This window comes from Tamandua tetradactyla, chromosome 3, assembly GCF_023851605.1.
Source record: "Tamandua tetradactyla isolate mTamTet1 chromosome 3, mTamTet1.pri, whole genome shotgun sequence".
In the NCBI taxonomy this organism is placed as follows: Eukaryota; Metazoa; Chordata; class Mammalia; order Pilosa; family Myrmecophagidae; genus Tamandua; species Tamandua tetradactyla.
Window position 1 is genome coordinate 121894087 of NC_135329.1, and position 16557 is coordinate 121910643.

The 16557-nt window shown below is 38.2% G+C and overlaps 1 protein-coding gene across 21 annotated transcripts in view; it reads right to left on the minus strand.

Moving 5' to 3' along the window:
- The window catches only part of NEB (nebulin), a 232784-nt gene that overhangs the window by 126917 nt on the left and 89310 nt on the right, over nt 1-16557 (minus strand). For all 21 annotated transcript variants that reach the window (XM_077153803.1, XM_077153822.1, XM_077153820.1 and 18 more), the window contains 8 exons: nt 16154-16357; nt 15742-15846; nt 15549-15656; nt 14681-14992; nt 14179-14382; nt 13583-13687; nt 11058-11165; nt 9347-9658 (listed from right to left, as the gene is read on the minus strand). In XM_077153803.1, the coding sequence (XP_077009918.1) occupies nt 9347-9658; nt 11058-11165; nt 13583-13687; nt 14179-14382; nt 14681-14992; nt 15549-15656; nt 15742-15846; nt 16154-16357 (1458 nt within the window). The remainder of the gene's footprint in view (nt 1-9346; nt 9659-11057; nt 11166-13582; nt 13688-14178; nt 14383-14680; nt 14993-15548; nt 15657-15741; nt 15847-16153; nt 16358-16557) is intronic.

Here is a 16557-nt window from a genome sequence, read left to right on the forward strand (position 1 = left end):
TTAGACCAAGGCTCCAGCTCCTTCCCCACCAAGTTCTCAGGACAGTAAGTATGAGCTCCTTCCAGAATCATCTTCCTGTGATCTCATCTCTCACTCTATTTAAAATTATTTTCTACTGAAGGCTTTTATGTATCCTTTAATTTTTCATAACTGCTCCACTGCAATGGAATTGAGCCTCATTTGAAGAATTTCACCTGTAAGAGTAATTAATAAATACAGAGTAAAACTGGTATTTTGCCATCTAAACAAAAAGCATATTGGGATTGCCCTATGCTAACTAATTATAGTCCCCCAAATAACAGCAGCAAGAATGAAAACAATAACATTTAAGACTCCTGGAATGCTTTGAAACTTTTAAAATGCATTCTATATTGTGAAAACCAAATCACAGTTTGAGGAAGAAATCTAGAAAAAGCACTCAGCGAATAGACAATGCAAAGCAGTCTGTCAATGCTGTCATTCTACAGGTGACACCAACCATTTTTAGCTGCCTTTCATATGCAGGCAAAGCCTTTCTTTTGGAGAGAATTGCAAAACACAGGGTTCTTTATGTCAAAAGCTACAGAACAGACGTGGGCGTGTTCACAGGTAGGCTGTTACAGTTTCTAGGAACAGCCAATTAATGTCTAATTATTATTAATTATTTTTATTCTCCAAAGCCCTCTAAAGCTTAATAATTCCTTCAAACATTTGTAAACTATATAATGCAAGAAAAGCGCTTCTTCCACCCCAGATTTGGGATGATGTATGTGTCTGCTTCCAATAGTACCAGGGTCTGTCATTATCATGTGACTTCTGTACAAAGAGAGCTGCACTCGGAGGCAGGAAGTGCCAGGGAGATGGTTCAGCAGCTCCCAGACAGTGACTTCTTCTATTTTATAAGTATAACATTTAGTTTTGTCATAGGCATTAGCATTCTAATAATGACAATCTCATTTGTCTTGCAAGGAGGCCAGAAACAAATTTTAAGATAATCTTTTAAAACAAAATTCATTGTTTCTTTCCCCTTAAAGAAAAAAAGAAAATGGACTTCCAGGAAGATGGTGGAGTAGGGTGGGCTGCACTATACCCAAACTCTGTGGAACAACAAGAAAATGGTCTTAAAAAACAAAACAAAAACCAGGACTGCCGATGAAGCAGAGAGATTGGATGGAGAAAGCAGGGTGAGTGTCTCAGTCAGGAGCCGACGGGAGTGGGGAGGTGCATGGAATGGCACAGGGCCCGAGGGCATGGTGCCTTCCTGCATTCCAGCCTGCTCCCACAACAGGCTTGGGAGGTCTTCTCCTGTGACTTTGTGGCCTGGAGTTTCCATGGGGAGCCCTGAGGGCATTGGACTTGCTACCCCTGTGAATGGGGACCAGTGGGTTGGTGTCTGCTCCCCACTGCTGAGGTGGGCTGCTGTGGTTGCCTGGTTTCAGCAGAGACCTGGGGGTCCTCCCCGTGGGAGGAGGGGGGGATGTGGAGTAGAGCCAATCTGATGGCTGGCTGGTGAGGGAGGCTTGTGGGCTCCTGGTCCCGGTGCCCGTTACCCATGAGGGCCCAGGGACCTTGATGTGCACGGACAGAGAGGTGGGCCAAGACGGCCAGTTGAGCCATGCACCACCATCTTTCTTTCTTCTTCTTTTTTTTCTGATGCATGAGCTGGGAGTTGAAACCAGGTGTCCCACATGACAGGCAAGTTTTCTGCAGCTGAAACATCTGTGCCTGTGCACTGTTTTCTTCCTACTTTTTAACAGACTCTAAAGTGTGTGTGTGTGTGTGTTTGGTGCATGGGCCAGGAGTCAAACCTGGGTCTTCCATGTAACAGGCAGGTGTTGTGCCACTGAACTGTCTGTGCATTTTTTTCTGCTTAGCTTTTTTTTCTTTAAACTTGTTTATTGTATAATATAACATATATGCAAAGCAGAGAAAGAAAAAAAGCAATAGTTCTCCAAGTACTTTTCAACAAGTAGTTACAGGACAGAGTCCAGAGTTTGTCATGGGCTACCATATGATCCTCTCAGATTTTTCCTTCTAGCTGTTCCAGAATATAGGATGCTAGAAGGAATAAATATTTTTTCATCATTACAATTGACTTTTTAAAATCTTTTTTATAAAAAATAACATATATAAAAAAGACAATAAACTTCAAAGCACAGCACCACAATTAGTTATAGAACATATTTCTGAGTTTGGAATGGGTTACAATTCCACAATTTTAGGTTTTTACTTCTAGCTTTTCTAAGATACCGGGGACTAAAAGATATCAATTTAATGATTCAGCAATCATATTCATTTGTTAAATCCTATCTTCTGTGTATAACTCCATCATCACCTTTGCTCTTTCCATCCCTGTCTTTAGGGGTGTTTGGGCTATGGTTATTCTAACCTTCTTATGCTGGAAGGGTTTGTCACTAATATGGAGTAGGGAGATGGAACTATCTGATGTTCTGGAGAGGCTGGGCCTTCTAGGCTTCAGGTCTTACCTGGTCCAGGGACCCATCTGGAGTTTGTAGGTATCTGGAAAGTTACTCTAGTGCATGAAGCCTTTGTGGAATCTTATATATTGCTCTAGGTGTTCTTTAGGATTGGCTAGAATGGTCCTGGTTGGGGGTTGGCAGGTTATGATAGGTAGCAATGTCTAACTGTGGCTTGTGTAAGAGCAACCTTCAGAGTAGCCTCTCAACTTCATTTGAATCTGCCTAGCTTTTAATAGACCCCCAAGTAGAATTGTGTCCCCTACATGAGATTTGGTCCTTGGTTTTGTGGGGAATTAATGCTAGTGCAAAAGGGGACCTTCAACGCACACCCAAGTAAATACAAAAACTTTAGATGAGTGAAGGAAACCAACTTGCAAAATAACCTTATTAAGATAATCAAATGCCCTGAATGCAACAGAAAATCACAATGCACATGAACAGTCAGGCAGAAAAAGCCCGGCTAAACCCAGCTAAATGACCAAATCAAAACACTGGAGGGGACACGGAATATGTAACAATTACCAAAGGATATTTATAAAGAAATAAAGGATATTAAGAAGACATTAGACGAGCATAAAGAAGAATTTGAAAGATAAATAGAAAAATGGCAGAGCTCACAGAAATTAGAAGATACTGTGGATCAAATTAGAAATATGCTAGAGACACATGATAGCAAATTCAAAGAAGTGGAAGGAAAAATAAGTGAATTAGAAAACAGAAAAATTGAACCAGAGCACACAAAAGAAAAAATGGCAAGAAAAATAGAAAAAAATGGAACTGTATCTCAGGGAAATGATGGACAACAAAAGGTGCATAAAGATAAGAATCATTGGTATCCAAGAAGGAGAAGTGAAGAGTAAAGGGCTGGGAAGGGTAGTTGAAGAGATACCAGAGAAAACTTCCCAACCCTTACAAAAGACATAAATTTGCAAATCAAAGAGGTCCAACACACCCCAAATAGAATAAATCCAAATACACCTACCCAAGACATACTGATCAGGCTGTGAAATATTGAAGAGAAGTAGAAAGTCCTGAAAGCCCCATAAGAAAAGTGATCTACTATATATGAGGGAAACCACATAAGACTGAATTTGACTATTCAATAGGCACCATGGAAGCAAGAAGGCAGTGGTATGATATATTTAAGATCCTGAACAAGAATGGCTTCCAATCAAGAATTCTTTATTCAGAGCTAAGTTGTCCTTCAAAACTGAGGGAGAAATTAAAATCTTCCAAGACAAAGAAAGACTGAGAGAACTGGTCAAGAAGAGACCTGCCCTATAAGAAATACTAATGTGAGTTCTGTCAGCGGAAAAAAAAAGGAGAGGAAGGTCTGGAGGATAGCACAGAAATGAAGAGTACCAGTAAGGGTAATTTGAAGGATAAAAAGAGAGAGTGGGAAAATAATATATAGAGCTGACAAATAAAAACTAAAGGATAAGATGGTCGAATCAAGAACTGCTTTTACAGTTGAATCAAGAACTGCTTTGAATGTTAATGACTAAATTCATCAATTAAAAGATACAGATTGGCAGAATGGATTAAAAAATATGATCCATCTAATGCTATTTACAGGAGACACATCTTAGACCCATGGACACAAATAAATTGAAAGTGAAAAAATGGAAAAAGATATTTTATGAAAGCTGAAACAAAAGAAAGCAAGAGTAGCTATATTAATGTCAGATAAAATGGATTTTAAATGTAAAGACATCATAAGAGAGAAAGAAGGATGCTACATAATAATAAAAGGGACAATTCATGAAGAAGAAATAATAATTATAAATGTTAATGCTCCCAATCAAGGAGCTCCAAAATACATGAGGCCAACATTCAAAAGACTGAAGGAAGCTATTGATGCTTCAACAATAATAGTGGGAGACTTCAATATACTGCTCTTCTCTACAGATAGAACAATCAGACAGAAGATCACCAAGGAAACAGAAAACTTAAACAATGTGATAAATGAATTAGATCTAATAGACATATATAGATCAATATATCCCCAAACACCAGAATATACATTCTTCTCCAGTGCTCATGGAAAGTTCTCCAGGATAGATCATATCATAAAAAAGCCAGAACAGATCTTTATAAATTTAGTAAGATTGAAATTATCCAAAGCACCTCCTTTGACCACAATGGACTAAAGCTAGAAATAAACAACCACCAAAGAACAAGAACTTTCACAAATATATGGAGATTAAACAACACACTCTTAAACAATCAGTGGGTCAAAGAAGAAATTGTTAGCGGAACCACTGTATATCTGTAGACAAATGAAAATGAGTATACAACATATCAGAAAGTATAGGATGTGGCAAAGGCAGTGCTGAGGGGGAAATTTATTGCCCTGAATGCCTATATTAAAAAAGCAGAATGAGCAAAAATTGAGGACTCAACTGCTCATGGAGAAATTAGAAAAAGAACCACAAACCAAACCCAAAGCAAATACATAAAGAGAAATAACAAAGGTTAAAGCAGAAATAAATGAACTGGAGAACAACAACAACAACAACAAAAAACAATAGAAAGAATCAACAAAACAAAAGTTGGTTTTTTGAGAAAATCAGTAAAATCAAGACCCCTAGCTAGGCTGACAAAGGAAAAAAAAGAGAGGATGCAAATAAACAAAATTAGAAGTGAGAGGGGGGTTGTTACCATGGATCCTGAAGAAATTTTTAAAATCTTAGGAGGATACTATGGACAACTATATGCCAACAAAGTAGACAACTTAGATGAAATGGACAACTTCCTAGAAACACACAAAGAAGCTACACTGAATCAAAAAGAAATAGCAGATCTCAACAAACCAATTACAAGTAAGGAAATTCAATCAGTCATCAAAATTCTTCCCATAAAGAAAAGCCCAGGACCAGATGGCTTCACAGAGGAATTTTATCAAACATACCCAAAAACAAATAAAACAAAGCAAAACGAAAACTAACACCAACCAGCTCAAACACTTTCCAAAAATTGAGGAAAAAAAGAACACTACCTAATTCATTTCATGAAGCTAACATCACTCTAACACCCAAACCAGATAAAGATGCTACAAGAAAGGAAAACTACAGACCAATTTCCCTAATGAGGATGGGTGCAAAAATTCTCAACAAAATACTAGCAAATATAATCCAGTGACACATTAAAAGAATTATCCATTATGACCATGTAGGGTTTATACCAGGAATGCAAGGGTGGTTCAATATAAGAAAATCAATCAGTATAATACTGCATGTTAACAAATCGAAAGGGGAAAATCACATGCTCATATCAATTGATGCTGAAAAAGCATTCAACAAAATACAGCCTTCTTTTCTGATAAAAATGTTTCAAAAGGTAGGAATCAAAGAAAACTTCAATATGATAAAGGGCATATATGAAAAACCCATAGCCACCATTATAACTTAATGGTGAGAAATTGAAAGCATTCCGCCTAAGATCGGGAATGAGACAAGAATGTCCATTGTCACCCCTATTACTCAACATTGCACTAGAAGTTCAAATTAGAGTGATGAGGCAGGAGAAAGAAATAAAAGGGATCTAAATAGGAAAGGAAGAATTAAAACTGTCATTATTTGCAGATGACATGATCTTGTACCTGGAAAACCCTGAGAAATCTGTGACACAGCTACTTGAGGTAGTAAACAAATTCAGCAATGTGAAGGGTTACAAGATTACTGTACAAAAATCAGTAATGTTTCCAGATACAGGTAATGAGCTAACTGAGGGGACAATTATAAAGGACAAAATTCTATTCAAAATCGCAACCAAAAGAATCAAATATCTAGGAATATGCTGGATTAGGGATGTCAAGGATCTGTACACAGAAAACTAAAAAACTTTGTAAAAGAAATTAAAGACCAAAATAGGTGGAAAGACTCTCTGAGCCCATGGATAGGAAGATTGAATATTGTTAAGATGTCAATACTACCCAAATTCATCTATAGATTCAATGCAATACCAATCAAAATTCCAACAACCTACTTTGAAGACTCGGAAAAGCTAATTATTAAATTTATTTGGAAGTTAAAAAGACTCTGAATAGGGTGGTGCAATGGTGGCTCAGTGGCAGAATTCTCACCTGCCACGCCAGAAACCCGGGTTTGATTCCCAGAGCCTGCCCATGTAAAAAAAAAAAAAAACACTGAATAGCTAAAGATATCCTAAAAGAGAAGAGCAAAGTGGGAAGACTAGCACGTTTTGACTTTAAAGCTTACTATAAAGTCACAGTGGTTAAAACAGCATGGTACTGGTACAAAGATAGAAGTATTGACCAATGTAATCAAATTGAGAGCACAGAGATAGACTACCAAATCAATGGTTAATTGATCTTTACTAAGGCTGCCAAAGCCACTGAGCTGGACGCAATAGTCTTTTCAATAAATAAGTGTGGGAAAATTGGATAGCAATAGCCAAAAGAGTGAAAGAGGACCTCTACCTTACAACCTATACAAAAATTAATTGAAAATGGATTGAAAGACCTAAATATAAAAGCCAGTACCATAAAACTTCTAGAAGAAAATATAGGGAAACATCTTGAAGACTTGTAATAGGAGGTAGTTTCCTAAACTTTACACCCAAAGCACAAGCAATGAAAGAAAAAGTTGATAAACGGAAACTCCTTAAAAACAAATGCTTCTGTGCCTCAAAAGACTTTGTTAAAAATATGAAGAGGCACCCAACTCAATAGGAGAAAATATTTAGAAACCTCAATTCAGATAAAGCTTTAATATCCTGTGTACATGAAGAAATTACACAAAAGAACAACCCAATTACAAAATGGGCATAGGGTATGAATAGACCTTTTTCCAAAGAGTAAATAGAGATAGCAAAAAAAGCCCATGAAGAAATGTTCACCTTTATTAGTTATAAGGGAAATGCAAATGAAGACTACAATTGCATACCACCTCGCATCTGTAAGAACAGCTGCTTTTTAATAAACAGAAAACTACAAAGGTTGGAGAGGACATGGAGATATTGGAACACTTATTCACTGCTGGTGAAATGTATAACGGCACAGCCAGTGTGGACGACAGTTTGACAGTTCCTCAGAAAACTAAATATTGAGTTGCCCTACAACCCAGCAATACCACTATTCAGTATATACCAAGAAGAGCTGAAAGCAGTGACATGAAGAGACATTTGCACACTAATGTTCATAGAGGTACTTTTCACAATTGCCAAAAGATGGAAGCAATGCCCATCAAGAAAGGAGAAGATGAACAAATGTGGTATATACATATGATGGAATATTATGCAGCAGTAAGATGAGGTGAGGTCCTGAAGCATATGACAACATGGATGAACCTTGACAACAGAGCGTAGAGTGAAATTAGTCAAACAAAAAAGGGTAGATACTGTATGATTTTGATATTATGACTCTGGTAAAGGTAATCTCAGAGGTTTACACGGTAGGATATAGGGGACCTACATGTACACAGAAACTAGAAATGGGGAAAAGACTACCCAGTGAGTCTGAATCTAAATACAAGGGAATGGATAGAAGTGATGGTAGCTAATTAGTGGGTTATAAGCAACATTGCTACACTGAAGGTGAATATGATTGAAAGGGGATGTATAATGCCTTTGTAGATCACCAATTAACTCTACAATTATAAATAAGTTCTCGTATGAACTCCTTCAATGATTTGATCTTGTACAAAGAATTAATAATAGAAGCATATGGGGGGCAACTAATATTGCATGCTATGACCTACAATTAACAGGAAGAAAGCAACAGCATCACAGCAATGCCAGGGGTAAGTAATTAGGGGTGGGGGGAGAGACAAGAGATTAGAGGAGGTTTTGATTTGATATTTGGTTTGGCTATGTTTATCGGTTCTTTATCTCTCTGGATCAATGAAAATTGTCTAAAATTGAGAGTGCTGCTGATTTTACAAACAAGTGAGGACACTATAACATATAGTTTATTTATTTTGGACATTTTCCATGATGCCCAAAGGATGGAAGGGACCGAAGTGTACAGTGACTGAGAAGCAAAAAGGCAAACTATAAGATATAGATGATGGAATACTGTGTGGCTACAAAAAGGAATGATGTCGTGAGGCATGCAAGGAACTGCATGTACCTTGTGAACAACATGTTGTGCCAAATAAGCCAGAAACAAAAGAACAAATATGTTATGGTATGTCTGGAGCAGCTGGAGTTCTGCTGCACGGACGGTCAGCACTGATTTATATAATAGTCAAATTAATCAAAAAAGAGATCAGATTTCAATTACAGATAAAAACGAAGCCAATCTGGTTGGGATTAAGGTAAATCAGAATATAGGGCAAAAGATGATAGTGTGTGATAGTGAATCTAGAGATTTACCTACTGCACGAGACCAAAGGCAGAAAGGTTTTTTTGTGTCTAGAACCTAAACTTTCTGTAACACACAGTCTAAATCAACCTGTCTGGAAAGCTCATTTAAGAAACCCAAACACATGGAGCCCAGAACAGAAACAAAGCCTCGTAATTCTGTGTAACATAATGTAATACCCAGAGACCCCCCAGACTGAAAATATGGAATGGTAACCAATACCAAACTTTGAAATCTTTTCTTTAATTACTTGTTAAAATGTACCTCAAAAATTATTGCTTTTTTTGTATGTATATTTCACAATAAAAAAGAATAAAAGAAAACGTCTCCCTCCAGTAGACCCTAAATTCTAACATTGCTTAATTCCAGTTTTGCTTTTATATGGCCCAAACCCAGCTATTAAAGCTTCATTTCCTTTTAGAGCTACTGATACATTCATAAAAGAAAAAAACATATTCCAATTCAAATAAACTCTGGATTGGGTTGGCCATTGGACTGTATGTAAAGGATAAATTTCACAGAGTAGAAATTATTTCTACACAGGAATAGCTGCTGCACTTACGTCGCTCTGGAGGTCGTAGGCTCGCCGCGCGTGGATGACGTCGTTCTGGTCGGGCAGGCAGATCCACTGGTGCAGGTAGTTCCTGTAGTCCACGTCGCTGACCAGGGCCTGGCACTTCTTGGCCTGCACCACCCCCAGCATGTCCACGGGGCTGCTGAACTTGGTCTTCCACTTCTCAAAGTCCTTCTTGTACTCCCGGTCACTCTGCATCTTGGCCACGTGCATGGACCACATCATCTTGGGGTCGTCCTCAACCTTCCGGGCTCCGATGTGGTGGCCCAGCTGCTTGCGGTACCCGTCTTTGTATTTGTACTGACATGAAAACACATAAATCAAGCTTTTATTATAAGCTCTTAGAGGCCACAAGTCTGTCCATATTCATCTTGTGCAAGCCATAGTTTGACTTTCACTAATAAGCACCAACTTAGGCCATTATCCTGGCCTTTACCCTAGCATCATATAGAGGCAGTAAAATAGATGGTATTCACATGATTTTAATATATACCTAAAATCACCTATGGCCTGTTAATAGGATTTCTGGAGGTAGGACGCATAGATGGCGGTAAGTTGTCACTTGTGGATGGTGAGGAAAGGCCATCTGTACCGGGGAACCTGGAGAACTGCACCTTACATACTAGAAATACATCAGGAAAACGTGGTCTGGGTGACATGGTTGGTGTGCAATGAACAATAAAAAGAGTAGCTGGGTCCCAGGAGCAAGAAATACTCCGGGTCAAAGACTACCTACAGTAGCAACAGAGGAGAATTTATTTCATAACGGATTCATGTATTCAATGGATGGGACAAATTTTTTTTTTATATTCAATCTTACATTCATATAGGTACAAAAACATTTAGAAAATGGTCTAAAGGACTACATGCCAAATGTTTAATAGTAAGAAGGAAAAAAAACTTGGGAAGTGGGTAAGAAATGGGAACTTTCATTTCTCATTTTACATATTTCTATAGGGTTTTAATTTTTATGAGAGAATTTATTCTGCTTGTCTAGATTTTTAAAATATTTTTTAAAGGAAGAGTATAATAGAGAAGATAGGATTTAACAAATGAATATGACTGCTGAATCAATATATTGATATTTCTTTTGATCTCCAGTATCTTGGAGGAGCTAGAACTAAAAATGAAAAATCATGGAACTGTAACCCATTCTAAACTTAAAACCTGTTGAATAACTACTTGTTAAAATATACTTGGAAATTTATTCCTTTTTTTGTATATATGTTATTTTTCACAATTAAAAAACTTTAAAAAGTAATTATTAATGCTAAAAATGATTATCCTCAAGGACATTCATCAAATCATAAATAGCAGGAATCTCTCTATGATTATAAGAGTTTCCTATATTTTTCCTAATAGTGTCTTGTTTATTCTATTTTCTTTTGCATTTAAATGCAGCTGGGAGAACTTAAATTTGTGAATTATCCTTGCCATAAGCACAATGGTAATCTTTATACAAGCAATTCTAAGCCTGAGGCTGCACTCTAACATTTCACACACAAATGGATCTTTCTCTACTCTTGAAGGATCCGTTTTCACCGAAGATACTGTGTCCTAGAGGTTATAAACCTCTTTTATGCACAACTTTTTCATTTCCCCCCAAATTAGGTTTTTGAGAAATACCAAACAATACATAAAGATGCATTTCCCAAAATTACAGCTTGATGACACACTCGAAATAAAACCGAGAACTCACGTCACTGGCGATGTCTCTGGAGGCCTTGGCAGCCACGATGGGAATGGCGTCGATGCGCAGGTCGTAGCCTTCCTTCTTGGCTTCCTCGTGGGCGAGTTTATAGAGACTCTAGGCACAGGGAAGAAAGAGTTAGATGCTGCCATTCGTAGCCAAACATCGACGGAGGACTGAAATGATTCCATAAATTCTACACAGATGCCTCTAGCAATCTTACTTTTCAGAGAACTGAGCCTCCATATTTTTGCTGAAGCCAAAATTTTAGAAGTGATACCTATGGAGGAGACCCCACTTTTGTTTTTTGTTTTAAAACATGTTTTATGTTGAAGCACTTTATATATATATATATATATATATATATATATATATATATATATGCTATAGACATACATTATGTATTGCTTGAAAAACAGAACTTAAGAACTCCAGGAAGGAGTCATTTACTCTGAATTGTGACTCAGGAAAGCTCCTGCAGAGGAGGTGGCCTTTCAGCTGGACCTTTGAACGGTTTCATAGAGTAAGACAGCAGTCAGGGAAGAGGCGGTTGCATGAATCAGGGCCTGGGAGGGCAAGCTCAGGGCTGCTGAAGGAAAGGAGTGAGATCCCAGGGGGACGTGGCCTGGGATATCAGAAAAGGAGTCTGGAGGCGATTGTGAAGACCTGGACGCTCATCTCGGAAGTGTGTGTGTGCGTAACTCAACAGACAACAGGAAATCAACAGAAACCTCTGAGGAAGAGTGACATAATCAAATTTGCATTTGGTTTTCCTGTTCTGAAGGAAACACGATGGAATTGAACGTACAGAGAAGAGACAGAAAAAGGAGATCTGGCAGGCTGGACACTCCTTGAAAGCCATTCTCCCTGGGCCTCACCCAAACTAGCAGCAATGCTGCAGCATCTCTGAGCTCTTGCAGCAAAGACAGAAAGTCCAGAATTTTGGAAACGCTGAGCAGATAGTTACAGGGGGGTCTTTGTTTCCTTAAATTCCTGACTAGCTCTCATGATGAGGTACATACAATACATGTTTTCCTGTAATAAGACTAGACCTATATTATAGATTTAGCTAAAAGCTCAGTCTTTTCTGATTTGAGAGTAGGATATGATGTTTTGAGGTTTTGGGGGTTTTTTTGGTGACAATTAAGAGCTATTCTAGCAACCCAGACACTAACATCATAGTTGTACCCCCAAAACAAAATTCCTTAAGATGGTAGCTATTCTAGCTAATTCTCCAAGTTATGTTCTGCAAGAAGTGAAATAAACCGTTCATTTCTGCTGCCCAAGAAACAGTGTTTTTCCTTGTTGGTGGCACAAAGCTGGTAGAAATAACTATTATATCAGCTGACAGAATTTTGGATTCCCAGGCTTAAACTGATAGGCTCAATCAAACAAGAAATAGCAGACAGGTAAATGTCAGCCTTTGAACTGAAATTTAAATCACCAAATGGATAAACATGAGGTAAAAGGAACCTAGTTTAAGCCCATGTAAAATGTCTTGCAATATAAGTTGGTCTCACATCCCACGTGCACCAGTGAGATAGCTGCCAGTATGTCCTTGAAGCACATAGTACAGAAATAGTAATCAAATGTCCAGAAGAGGAGACCTGACAAATCAGTTGTATTTCACACCAGCTACTCCTCATTCAGTATAGTATAGTATACTACATATAGTATCTTATCATATTGTATAGTATAGCATATTGTTCAGTTCTAAGAGTTACTTTTGCTAGGGATGTCATGACACATGGTGGAGGGAAAAGATTTGTTCTGAGTAGCTTCAGAAGATTATGCACATTTGCACAGAGGAATGTTGTGACTCTATATTTCAGAAGCACATTTTAATGGAGTTTTCCAGAATGAATGGATTGGTTTATTAGCTAAGCTCCTTGTCACAGGGAATACTTAAGCAAAAGTAGGATGACAACCTACTGTGTAGGGATTCCTGTACTGGAAGGCAGGCTGACCACTCTGGGATTCTGAAATGAGGGCACGTGGCCTGGCCTTATGTTCACAGAAAGTGAAAAGGAAATGAGTTTGCTGCTACATCAGTGACAGATCCTTTCTCCTTCTTACTCTGGCTCTGGCTCTAGCTCTCTCTTTCCCTCCCTATGGCCCCTACCCCCTTCACTGTCTTTGGTGGTACTCTAATTTTAGTCCTTTAATCCTATACACTAAAAATCTTTAATTTTGTCCTTAAACTTCAATTTAGGAACAGTAAATCATATTTAGAAAATTTTTTGTCACAGCTTTGTAGCATAAGAAGGAGATACATGATTGTCCTATTGCTAATTTCCTTACTTCAAAAATTATTAAAGGAAAAAGTTCTAATTACTCTTATGGCCATCGCTTAAGTCATTACTCTCATAGGCTGCACCTCCTAACTGGTAATTCGCATCACTTGAAGTCTGATGCTTATGAGAGTTGTTATTCACATGGATAAGAAAAGAGATTCTTTGTAAAGCTGAAATTTATCATTGCATCATCATCGGACACATTAACTGAAATAAGAAACGGTGTGCATCTGCTCCCACCTCACTGTAGTTGATTTTGTTCATCCTTGCCAACATAATCTCTGGTGTGTCAGGCATTATGTGGACCTGGGTCTTGTCTTTATCCCAGGCTTCTGTGTATAAACGCTGTCAAAGAAAACATATAAAGTAAATCAGGGGTGGAAAATGCAGTATGCAATTAATAGGAATTTCAGGGCCACAGTTTTTTTTTATTATTAAAAAATTAAAGTATTAAAAAATAACTTTTTAAACAAAAATAAGAAGAGGTTATGCATTTTATACACATTAGTATAGGTCTACGTCTCAAGTAATCAGTTCATAATAGAACAGATATTCATAAGTACTCTGATAATCTGAAATGTATATTAACATTTAAAAAGGAATGTGAGAGTAAGCATCATTCACATAGGTTATTTTTCCATAAAACATGCCATTTTTATCAAAGACATGAAATAATCAAAGTAAATATTAAAATTCAGAGGTGACAATCTCAATGATTGGTGGGCAGACGTCTTTGGTTGTTCAGGGTTCTCTTACTTTCTTTTCTCAGTGATGCCCCTTTTCTGCGATTCTACTTCAGGAGCCCTACCTCAGCTCTCTGAGTTTTGAAGCCTTACCTTGTTCATGGTGATGGCATTATTCTTAGCCAGCACCTGTTCCAGAGAATCAGTCACGCTGGTGAATTTCAGCTTGTCTGGAGGCTGGCGATAAATTTTATCACTCAAAATTTCGGTAGCTCTTTTGCATTTTTCCACATCCACAGAGCCAATGGGCACCCAGCCGATGCCTCTCAACCATTGGAGATCTGACTTGTACATGTTCTGTTGACACAAACACTCAATAAGTAGTTATCCCAGCATTGGCAAGGTATTTTCATTTAAAGGCTATGAGATAAAGTAAGGCCTCGAAAATACTGTTTGGCGGTCAGGCAGGTATCAGTCAAGCTTTCTTTTTGGTCTGGAGGGTTAAAGGATTAACCCTCACAAGGAAGGAAAGCATATTATTCCCTCCCTTGCAGGGACTGGTAAGCTTGGTGCCATTTCTTTCTACCTTTCCCAAGGAGTGTTAACTCACTGATTTCCCACCATTGCCATATTCTTATGGTTCTCAGGGACTCACATCGCTCTGGAGGTCGTAGGCTCGCCGCGCGTGGATGACGTCGTTCTGGTCGGGCAGGCAGATCCACTGGTGCAGGTAGTTCCTGTAGTCCACGTCGCTGACCAAGGCCTGGCACTTCTTGGCCAGCACCACCCCCAGCATGTCCACGGGGCTGCTGAACTTGGTCTTCCACTTCTCAAAGTCCTTCTTGTACTCCCGGTCACTCTGCATCTTGGCCACATACATGGACCACATCATCTTGGGGTCATCATGTACAGCTCGGGCTCCGATGTGGTGACCCAGCTGCTTGCGATAGCCTTCTTTGTACTTGTACTAGAAGAAGAAAAAGTTTGCTAGTCACTCATTTTAATTTTTAGTAAAATGCAATTATTAGACCCAAGTTTTCCTAGTATTAAAGAAATGATTTTCCCCAGAATGAAAAATACATGTGTCTTATAAGTCATTTATAAGATAAAGTATATACAAGCACACAAAAGAAAATAAAATAGAATATACACTAATACCACCCAGAGATAACCAAAGATAAAACTGGTAGCATTTTGTGGCATGTGTGTGTATTGCGTGTGATACACACACATACAGAATGCATTTAGAATAGGAGTCATAGTGTACATTGCTTTGTGCATGTTCTTTTACAGTTGTTATATAGCATCCCTCTGTGCTATTAAATATTCTTTCCAAATATGATTTTTCATGGAAGCAGGTATGAATCAAATGTTGAGAATTCCATTACCATGATTTTAAATTTCTTAGAGAAAAACAGAACTGTTAGCAAGGGCTTTAACCTCATAGCTTGTTTGCTCTACTAAACATCTAGGAAAGAAAGAAATCTTGGAGCCCAGTGCAGCAGCATTTTGGGTGCACGTACTTCGCTCGCGATGTCTCTGGAGGCCTTGGCGGCCTGGATGGGAATGGCGTCGAGCCGCAGATCACAGCCTTTCTTCCTGGCTTCCTCTAGGCCAAGTTTATACAGTTTCTAAAATAGAGGTACGTAATCGTGAGTCCGATTATAAAATGCATTTTGAGGGAAATAGAACGGGTACCATGATGGTATTGCTTACCTCACTGTAATTTATCTTGTTTTGTTTAGCGAGTAGAACTTCCGGGGTATCTGGCATAATGTGGACACTGGTTTTATCTTTATCCCAAGCTTCTGTATAGAGATGCTAAAACAAACAAAAAAGATGAGACTAATACAGAATAAAACATTCAACTCATTATTATTCATTATTAAAACAGTCTGATTCTTTAGGAGAATAAAGAGAGTATGCTCTATGGTTTGGTGCTTGTGACACCTTCGTGTCTAGATGTCTCGTGTCAGTAGGAAAGATAAAACTTACTTAATAACCACTTCAATATCAAACAAAATAATTTGAACATGAATTTGCTTTTGCAGAGACAGCTTTTGATGTCTATATACATATAGACAAACACACACAATCAATAACACCCTTAGGCAAAGAAAGGACTTACATGGTTCATGGTAATAGCATTGTTTTTTGCCAGAACCATTGGTATGGAGTCCAGAAGACTGGAGAACTTGAATTTATCTGGGTGTTGACGGTAAACGTGGTCACTCAAAATCTGGGTTGCTCTTTTGTTCTTCTCATCCTCGAGAGAACCACTAGGGAGCCATCCAATGCCTTTTAGCCACTGAAGGTCAGCCTTGTACAAATTCTGAAATTGCAAGTGACAAACAACTTACGAAAGCATAATAATTTGCCTCCAAAGGAATAAATTGTCATTATATATTTTAATGCTTGAATTCTTGGGAAATGCAACTTAACATGTCTCATGGTTATGAACAAAAAAATGTTCAGATTAAACACAGAGTGTTGGAAGACATTTTAAACAGGAGCACATAAAGAAAACTCTCC